This window comes from Carcharodon carcharias, chromosome 13 (assembly GCF_017639515.1).
Source record: "Carcharodon carcharias isolate sCarCar2 chromosome 13, sCarCar2.pri, whole genome shotgun sequence".
NCBI lineage: Eukaryota > Metazoa > Chordata > Chondrichthyes > Lamniformes > Lamnidae > Carcharodon > Carcharodon carcharias.
Genome location: NC_054479.1, coordinates 2,308,860 through 2,319,614, shown reverse-complemented (window position 1 = coordinate 2,319,614; position 10,755 = coordinate 2,308,860). Strand labels below are relative to the sequence as shown.

General features: G+C 40.5%; 1 protein-coding gene across 2 annotated transcripts in view; it reads right to left on the bottom strand.

Moving 5' to 3' along the window:
- Positions 1-2,603: 2,603 nt before the first annotated feature.
- Positions 2,604-10,755, bottom strand: part of LOC121286342 (cyclin-dependent kinase 2-associated protein 1) — a 30,004-nt gene continuing 21,852 nt past the window's right edge. The window contains exon 4 of one of the 2 annotated variants that reach the window (XM_041203427.1): positions 2,604-3,347. In XM_041203427.1, the coding sequence (XP_041059361.1) occupies positions 3,310-3,347 (38 nt within the window). In that variant the 3' untranslated portion in view covers positions 2,604-3,309. The remainder of the gene's footprint in view (positions 3,348-10,755) is intronic. The other variant, XM_041203426.1, reaches the window with a different exon arrangement.

Here is a 10,755-nt window from a genome sequence, read left to right as displayed (position 1 = left end):
TTTACACATTCATAGACGTGAACAAAACTATTGTGCTCTTGTATTATGATCCTGTTAGAAACCATTAATGTTTAAAGAAGAAATCCAAACACCCAGTAATTAACTGATAGGGCTATGTGTTGGATTGATGTTGGTTATAAAATGTGTCTGTTAAAAAAGTCTTCATAGTCTTCTGTATGTTAACAAGTCTTTATTAACTACTTGTAATTATATACAAATATGCAGGACAGGGTACAGGCATGTTACTCTCAATTGTTTCTTGCAAGGTGGACAAAGGTGGGATTTGTCTCCTTGGCATTGCTTTTTTTTCTTTTTCCATGTGGCCCATCTAATAGCCCTTTGAGGCTGACGAAGAGCGTTCCTGTGGTGAGAAGGTTGAGTGGTATGCTCACCACTGCTTTTTGTTCTTGATGGTGATAGACTGCTACCTGGTTGCAGCATCCCATGTAGTTGCGGTATGCTGGCTGGAGGTTGCAATGTTTGCACATGGTTGATGTGTCGACCATCATTGTACTTGGAGGTGGAGGCTTTTTAGGCTGATGATCATTCTCTGATACCACTTCCATCAGAGGTGGTAATCTCTTGGGCGGTAGGTTGATCTGACCACTGGGGACTTTCCAGGACCTGGAATGATAATGGAAAATCCTGCTCCGCAAAGAAATAAAAGAGATCGAAAGTGAAATCTGAGTCTGAATACTCTGTAGTGTTTGAGCATTCAGGGCTGCGCTGGTTGGCTAAAGACAGTGGTAGTCTTTACATCCTCCACTGTCTGGAGGAGATCTAGGGCTACACAGGCATCTCTGCTCTGGAGAGAGAAATGGTTACGGATGATGTACATCAGCACAAAGATTTGTTTGCTGCCCCATGTTGTATTCTCTTCACTATCGGTTTTTCCTTGGCAGAATGTAATTTCTCTGTGCTATCTTTCAATCATACATTCTGTAATTACGCTTCTGCCAATTGTTTTTGAAACAGCTCACACTGTTTAGTGATAACTTCTACCTTCGCTTACCATTCTATGTTCTTGATTTTCATCTCCTTGTATACCTCTTTGGGAATGTAATGTTTTTCCAAGGTTCCTTCCAAACGTGCAGCTATTTCCTTCAGTGCTGCAGTATCTTTCTTGTAGCTCTCGGCTTCCTCTCAGAATAGTGAACATTCCTGAGTTTTCTCTGAAAATTGGGTCGTCGGTTCTTTCAGAGTGGCATTAAATTAATTTTGTTTCGCTTTATAACATTCCCGAGGGATAAACTCGGACCTGAGGGATCCTTGTAGCTTGTGAGTGTGCTTCAATGGAGTTTCCTTTTTGATGCAAGTACTTTGTATTGTGTTTTCTTATAATTTAACAAAGTCCTACTGAATTTGTTTTGTTGTTCTGCCATTCTGCCGCTCAAGGTATTTTTTATTTCATCATGTTGCTGAAGGGTAATGAACTGTTTTTGAATCTGATCCTGTAGGACAATTAGCTGTTCTGTCAACTGTTTATTTTCTTGATCAGCTCTTGTCTTCTCACTCTGCGTATCAGTGTATAGCTTTGTCATTGCTGATAGCTCCAGCGTGGCTTTTCCTGAAGTAGCGTTCAATGTCTTTTCCAACTCCTCGTGTTTTTCCAGGGGCAATTATTGGCTCATCAAAGAATCTTTCAAGGCAAAGAGCTCTGCGAATGTCTTTCTTGTCTGCTGTCATTCCTGACTGTACTTCAGGTTGCGTTCTTCCAACTCAGCTTTGATGCAAACATGTTCTGATTATATTTCTGCATTTTTGTGCTCTGCCTGATGCAAGGCCTTTTCCTCATCGTTCATTACCAGCTGCTGGTACAGTTCTGGAAATGTGACCACGTCTTCGAAAATAATTTGGGCCTTCTGGCTCAGGTTCCCCATAAAGATCTATTACTGGGGCTTCTGTAGAGTTTTGTGCCTCTCTGGTGCCCGCCCTCATGTGGCTTGCTTGGGTGTTGTCTTTTACTTTCTGTTGTTTTGCTGGGGGTTTTTTTATGTCTGTTATTAAGCTCCAAACTCTCCTCAGCTTAAAGATTAAAACATTTATCAAAGACTCTTCACAATTCCCGATGCTGATTTTGGATTCATCAATGCCCTGCATCAGGACAGCGTGATTTGCAAGACCACCAAACCAGTAAAAAAAGAGCATTATCTGGTCGTCCTCTGATTTTTTACTGGGACCTGATGTACTCAAGTAATGTGAAAGTTGTCTCTCAAGGGATGCCAAATGTCCTGTTGTATTTGGTGCTGGGGTTGGTGTAAACCAAAACAAAAACAGAATTACCTGGAAAAACTCAGCAGGTCTGGCAGCATCGGCGGAGAAGAAAAGAGTTGACGTTTCGAGTCCTCATGACCCTTCGACAGAACTTGAGTTCGAGTCCGGACGTTTCGAGTCCTCTCATGACCCTTCGACAGAACTTGAGTTCGAGTCCGGACGTTTCGAGTCCTCATGACTCTTCGACAGAACTTGAGTTCGAGTCCGGACGTTTCGAGTCCTCTCATGACCCTTCGACAGAACTTGAGTTCGAGATAACTCTTTTCTTCTCCGCCGATGCTGCCAGACCTGCTGAGTTTTTCCAGGTAATTCTGTTTTTGTTTTGGATTTCCAGCATCCGCAGTTTTTTTGTTTTTTTCTTGGTGTAAACCAATCTGGTGAGTTGGATTTTTGATCCATGTTGAAGATTTTAAATGTGTTTTAAGAGCTTACAGTCTTCTAAGATGGCATCGCTGCTCACTGCAGAACAATTGATTTCCCGTGCGAAATGGCAGTGGTGCATTTCAAGAAGAAGAATTTTCAACAATGACTGTGTGGGTCAGTGATCTGTCAACTTGATTTAATCGGCGATCTAACATTGCAAGTCATGAGACATTTGAATGAACTGCAGGCTTGCTGTTCAAGGATTCAGATGGTCACAAAGTTCCCAAGAGTTGAGTATTAATTATTAATTTGTTTTTTCCTTTTTAACTCGGAGGTCACGTGTTGAGGCTTGGAGTTGGGGAATTGGAATTAGTGAAGGGTTTCGTTCAAATGGCAGTTCTGACTGAATTGGTAAAGGGGCTTCTCAGGACTTTCTGCAACCTGGAAGTGAAAAGGATTTAGCTCACCCTTGCAGGCTATGAACTCTGCATGCTGAAGTTGGATTTCCAAGGGATATTGTGTGGGGTGTTCTGCTGCAGTAAAACTTTTGCCCTTAGCTTCCAGACACTTCTCTCTGGAGCTCTTACTGGTGAATTTTCTCAGCATCTGTAGATTCAGTTGGATGCTTCTTTCAATTCAGAATCCATTGAAGATGTCCTTTTTCTTGGTCTTTCAGTATTTCTGTAAGAATGAGGGTTTTTGATTCAGAGCTGCATGTTGGGATGACATTTACAAAATGCATCTGTTAAAGAAGTCATCACAGTCTTCTGTATGTTAACAGCACATCTTTACTAACTACTTCTATGTATATAGAAGTATACAGTAAAGGGTACAGACATGGACCTATCTCCATTTTAGGGCTTAACACTTCTCTGGCCAACACCATGCTTACTCTAGGCCATGTGCCTTCTTACATCACTGTGTGGGCAGTACTATACTGACTCCCACAAAAGCCCTGTATGCGGCAGGCCCTTCTGCTGTACTACGTCACATAATTCCACATTTTAAACAAAAATAAATTTTATTGCATACAAAAAGAATTTAAACAGAGCAAGCACCACTAACTTAACACTATCGACTTAAGATAGATTTAAGCCCAATTTTCAGATCCAGTATGTCACCCAATCCTTCTTCCACAACGATTTTATTGCTAACTAATTGCTTAGGACCAGAACATTTTGATCTTTCCAAAATCTAATTTCTACTATGCTAAACCTAACAACCCCATTCAGTCAATATTAAAGACTGCATTCCCAGTAGTGACTGCTTCAAGCAGGCAAACTCGGATTTGAATTTGTGTGCGGTTGAAAAGCTGATTCCCAAATCATATGGTAGTGGTTCATCCTGCTTACCACAGCAATTAAATAATATGTGGCTCAAGTTAGAATGAACTGATTGATGTAAAAGATTGCATTGTTCACTTATTAAAAATGAATTAATTTGAAGTCTACTGACTTATGTACACAAACGTAGCAGCCATTGTGCAGAGTAAAATGCCACAGTCCATATGATGAATGAACAGTTTTTCAGAGAGGAACCCTGTTAGCAAAATCAAATATTAAACAGCAATTTTTGTGCATAACTCATTAATGACACCTCACACTCCTGGTAGTTACAGCTTTCAAATCTGCGCTGTTAAAAGGCTCAAATGGGCTTGTAAAATTTGCAATAAAACTTCCATTTATAGAATACATAACCACAGCTTTTAATATATTAATAGAACTTACAATATTAAACACTATATTTTAATTAGTACGTTGCCTAATGCAATTGGTAGAATTGATCATTGCATGTTAGGCTATTCCAAATTAACTGAAAATTAAATTTATGTTTTGCAAATAGATTTGTGTTGGTAAAATACGATATCACATCTTTTAAACACCTCAAAGCACCCTGCATACAATTAATCTTTAGTGCAGTTAGTGTAATATAGATAAATGCAGCAGGCATTATATAGGGTGTACAGCACAGAAAGACCCTTTGGCCCACGTAGCCCATGCTGGTGCCGCAAGAATCTTCTCCCACCCATCTTTATCTCACCCTATCAACATATCTAATCATTTTCTCCCTCATGTACTTAACTAGCTTCCCCTCAACCCCTCCACATAGTAGTTAATTCCACATTATAATCACTCTGAATAAAGACATTTTCTCCTAAATTTTCTATTGGATTTATTGGTGACTATCTTATATTTATATATAATGAAATGAAACAGTCATGAGATGAATGGGCAGCCTTTAGTAATAGTAATCTTGCTCTTCTAACATGGTTTATCTGTCATAAACCATCAGAACAGGCAAGAGGCCTCATCCTGAGTGTAACAAGTCATCAGAAGGGGACTTCCTATACCGTCCTTAGTACTGCAGTGAAGCATTAGCCTAGATATGATGCGCAAGCACTAGGGTAGGGCTTGAACCCCTCATCTTCTGATTCACAGAGCAGAATGCCGCTAACAGAGCCAAGCTAGCACGTGATAGCACATGATTAAAGATACCAGGATATGTAATGTGATACTACTTCTTTGACAGGAATCCAAGATGAAAAATTAATTTGATTTAGTTGCATAGAGTACAATCACAGAATCACCAAAATATTATAGCATAGAAGGAGACCATTCAGCCCATCGTGTTTGTACCAGCTCTCTGAATGAGCATTTCACTTAGTACCATTCTCCTGCCTTCTAATTGTAACCCTGCACATTCTTCCTTTTCAAGTAACAGTCTAATTCCTTTTTCAATACCTGCGTTGAACCTGCCCCCACCACACACTCAGGCTGTGCATTCCAGACCTTAATCACTCACTGTGTGAAAAAGCTTTTCCTCATAGCGCTTTTGCTTCTTTTGCCAATTACTTTAAATCTGTGCCCTCTCGTTCTTGATCCTGTCACAAGTGGGAACAGTTTCTCCCTATTTACTATATCCAGACCCCTCATGATTTTGAATATTTCGATCACATCTCCTCTCAGCCTTCTCATCTCCAAGGAAAACAGTCCTAACTTTTCCAATCCATCTTCATAGCTGAAGTTCCTCATTCCTGGTACGATCCTCATGAATCTTTTCTGCACTCTCTCCAATGTCTTCACATCCTTCTTAAAGTGCTGCACCTAGAACTGGACGCAATACTCCAGCTGAGGCCGAACTAGACTCTTCCCTGTACACCAGGATCTAGGTCATTAATATATATCAGGAAAAGCAAGGGTCCCAAACTGACCCTTGAGGAACTCCAATACAAACCTTCCTCTAGTTGGAAAACATCCATTAACCACTACTGTCTGTTTGCTGTCACTCAGCCAATTTTGTATCCGTGTTGCTTCTATCCCTTTTATTCAATGAGCCATAACTTTGGTCACAAGTCTGTTGTGCGGCACTGTATCAGATGCAGTGATGCATAGATGGCATGCAACCTTACAGAGTGAGCAGCTGGGAGTTTGGTGAGTGAGGGAGTTTTATTCTAGTTTTGTTTGCATTTAGCATTTAACTAAAAATTCCTGTTGAGTTTAAATTTCTAAATCCAATCTTAAGCAAGGATGAACAAGCTCTCCACTAGAGGTATTTAGTTAATTAGGTAGCATGCTGGTACCAATGACATGGATAGGAAGAGGGATTAGGTCCTGAAAACAAATTTTAGGGAATTAGGAAAGAAATTAAAAAGCAGGACCTTAAAAGCAGTAATCTCAGGATTACTCCCAGTGCCACATGCCAGTGAGCATAGGAATAGGAGGATTGAGTGATTCAATACCTGGCTGAAGAATTGGTGTAGGAAGGGCATCAGATTCCCCTGAGGCATTGGGACTGGTTCTGGGGTAGGTGGGACCTGTACAAGGTGGATAGGTTGCACCTTATCTGGACTGGGACTATCATCCTCAAGGGGAAGTTTGCTTGTGCGGTTGGGGAGGGATTAAACTAGATTGACAGGGGGATGGGAACCTGAGAGGGAGCTCAAATTGGAGGGAAGCAAAACTGGTAACAGAAAGTAAATAAGTAGAAACCAAAATTAGAAGGAAGATGAAGTAAAGGCTAGCATCAAATAGAATCAGAGTGCAGAATAACGTTGAAATTACAAAGTTAAGAGCACTCTATCTGAATGGACACAGCATTCGCAATAAGGTAGATGATTTCAAGGCACAATTAGAGGTAAATGGGTATGATTTAATATCATTATGGAGATGTGGTTACAGGGTGATTGAGACTGGGACCTGAATATTCAAGAATATTCATCATTTAGGAAGGATAGGCAAAAGGGAAAAGGAGGTGGGGTAGCGCTGTTAGCAAGGGATGAAATCAGTACGTTAGTGAGAGAGGATCTTAAATTGAAGGATCATGATGTAGAATCAGTTTGGCTGGAGCTAAGAAAAAACAAAGGGCAGCAAACAGCTCTTTATAGACCATCAAACTGCAGTGGTAACGTTGGACACAGTTAGTCATTTGATAGTACAGAACTTGAGTATTGCTGAAAAAAAGTGCCGAGTCTACCTCAGATTACCCTGGAAGGGCAAAGTATCTCAAACGCTTGAGCAACATATGAAGCTAGCTGTATCACACTGCTACTATGCAGTAGCAACACGAGTGGTATTCGCCACTAACGGGATGCTGCCATCAAGCCAAAAAGACATTCTGCCTATCACACAAATAAGTAACGTTGTACATGAATTTTATGTCAGTGTGATGCTGGGAACCTAGGTCTTACATCCCAAAGACTGGGGGATCATATCTAACAGCATGTCCCAACCGCTGTTCGCAATGGGGCAGGGTACAGACCATACCCAACCAGCCCTTGTTTGCAAAACTCAAAACACTGTATCCAACATTTGATGTGACTCCGTAATTGGACAACATTTGCTAAATGATCCTCAGTGTACTAAGAATTACTCTGACAACCAATTTAAGATTGTCAGTCAGGTTCGCAGTGTGGTGCATTTGTGTGTACTGGAATCTACATTAATACACAGGACCCTGTTCTTTGCATAAAGGCTATGTACATACATTGAGCTCTGAAGAAGAGTTGTCAGGACTCAAAATGTTAAATCTGTTTCTCTCTCCACAGATGCTGTCAGACTTGCTGAGTTTTTCCAGCATTTTCTGTTTTTATTTCATATTCCAGCTTCTACAGTATTTTGCTTTTATCTTATGTGAATACATTGCACCTGTTTCATCTAAACAAAATAAGTGACAGCCATTCGCTGACTCATTCCTCAGGGCAATGCCTTGATCAATCAGGGTCAAGTTGCCTGGTTTAAATTTCAAACAATGCTTGGCAATTAACTGTCAGTCACCATCAGTGGTGCATTCTCCATGACAATGCCACTTTCCAACCAATCAGCACTCTCTTCACATAATAAATTGTTGTTTTCCCCTTATATTGGTATTCTTGTAAGTGTCCTGATGAGTGCATGATGAAAAGTTGGGCACAGTATGAATCAGGAAATTAGAGATGCATGTAACATGGGAAAAGCAGTAATAATGGTTGACTTCAATTTACATGTAGACTGGATAAATTAATTAGCACCAATGCTGTGGAGGATTAATTCCTGGAGGAAATAGTGACCATAATATGATATAATTTTAAACTAACTGGCTGCTGGTGGTTAGAATCTATTATAAAGGATGTGATAACTATACACTTGGAAAATAATGAAATGAAAGGGAAACCATGTTTCACAATCCTGTTGGAGATTTTTGAGCATATTACATGTAGCATAGATGGAGAATCAGTGGATGTGGTGTATTTGGATTTCCAGAAGGCTGTTCACAATCTATATAAATGATTTGGATGTGGGGACCAGTTGTAATATTCCCAAATTTAGTGATGACACAAAACTCAGTGGGAATGTAAATTATGAAGTGGATGCAAGTAGGCTTCAAGGGGGCTTGGATAGCCGAAGTGAATGGGCAAGAAAATGGCAGATGGAAAATAACATAAGTGTGAAGTTATCCACCTTGGTAGAAAAACAGAAAGGCAGAGCATTTCTTAAATGGTAAGAGCTCAGGAAGTGTTGATGTCCAAAGGGACCTGGATGGCCTTGTTCACAAGTCACTAAAAGCTAATATGCCTGTGCAACAATCAATTAGGAAGGCAAATAGTATGATGGCCTTCATCGCAAGGGGATTTGAGCACAGGAATAAAGATGTCTTGCTGCAATTGTATAGAGCCATGGTGAGACCGCACCTCGAGTATTGTGTACAGTTTTGATCCCCTTATCTTAAGAAGGATATACTTGTCATAGAGGGAGTGTAATAGATGCTAACCAGACTAATCCCTGGGATGGCAGAAATATTTTAAAAGGAAAGACTGAGGAAACTGGGCCCATATTCTCTAGAGTTTTGAAGAGTGAGAGGTGATCTCATTGAAACTTTAAAAATTCTTATGGGGCAATACAGGGTGGATCTAGGTAGGGATGTTTCGTCTGGTTGGTGGGTCTAGAAGCAAAGGGCACAGTTTCAGAATTAGGGGCAAGCCATTTAGGACTGAGATGAGGAGGAATTTCTACACTCAGAGGGTGATGAATCTTTGGAATTCTCTACCCCAGAGGGCTGTGGAAGCTCAATCACTGAGCATGTTCAAGACAGAAATTGATAGATTTCTGGATACTAACAACATTTCGGGATATGGGGATGGTTCAGGAAGATGTCATTGAGGTAGATAATCAGCCATGATCTAACTGAATGCTGGAGCAGGCTTGACAGGCCTACTCCTGCTCCTATGCCTTTTGGAGGTCCTTGCTTACCACATCAACAGCATTGCTATCATCAACGCTTTCTGTTTCCTCTTCTAAAAACTCCAGCAAGTTAGTTAAACATGATTTTCCCTTAAGAAATCCAAACTGGCTTTCCTTAATTAACCTGCATTTGTCCATGTTAAACTGTCTGGCCTGCTGGGCTTATCTTTACACCCTCTCCTGTACAAGGGTGCAATGTCTGCAATTCTCCAGTCCTCCGGCACCACCACTGCGTCTAAGGAAAACTAAAAAATTATGGCCAGTAGCTTCATAATTTCCACCCTCATTCCCCTCCGTATCCTTGGATGCATCTCATCTGGTCCTGGTGCCTTGTCAACTTTAAGTACAGATAACCTATCCAATACCTCCTCCTTATCAACTGTAAACCCTCCTAGTGTCAGAATTACCTTCTCTTTCATGGCCTAGGTAACATCTTTTTCCTTTGTAAATATAGATACAAAGTATTCATTTAATACCTCAGCTATGGTTCCTGCTTCCATCTGTAAATCCCTTTTTTGGCACCTACTAAGCCATACTCCTCCTTTTACCACAATTTTACCCTTTATATTTTGATAGGAGATTTTGGGATTTCTTTTTATGTTAGCTGCCAGTCTCTTTTCATATACCCCCTTTGCTTCTCTTATTTGCTTTTTCACCTCTCTGAACTTTCTTTATTCCGCCAGGTTCTCAAATGTATTTTCTATCTGACATTTGTCAAGAGCAAAATTTTTCTTCTTTGTCTTAATTCCTATCTTTTTTCTCATCCATGGAACTCTGGATTTGTTTGCCCTACATTTCCCTTTCAAGAGAATATACCTTGACAGTCCCTAAACTATCTCTTCTATGGAGGTAGCCCACTTTTCAGCTACAATTTTCCTGCCAACCCTTGATTGCAATTTATTCACCCCAGATCCATTCTTACCCCATTGAAGTTGGTTTTCCCCAGTTAATTATTCTTACTCTGGATTGTTCTTTATCCTTTTCCATAGTCAGCCTAAACCTTATGATACAATGATCATTGTCCCCTAAATGTCTTCCTACTGACACTTGACCAACTTGACCCACCTCAGTTCCAAGAACCAGGTCCAGCATTGCCTCATTCCTCGTTGGACTGGGAACATACTGCTGTAGAAAATTTTCCTGAACACACAAGCAACCCTTGCCCCTCTCTGCTATTTACACTATTATCTCAGTCTATAATTAGATAATTAAACTCTCCATTATAGCTACTCTGTAATTCTTGCACCTCTCTAGAATTTCCTTGCAAATTTGTTCCTCTACATCCTTCTCACTTGTTGATGGCCTGTAGACTACACCGAGCAATACATTTACTGCCCATCATTAATTGCCCTTGAGAAGGTGGGAGGAGCCACCTTCTTGAATGCTGCAGTCCTGGAGGTGA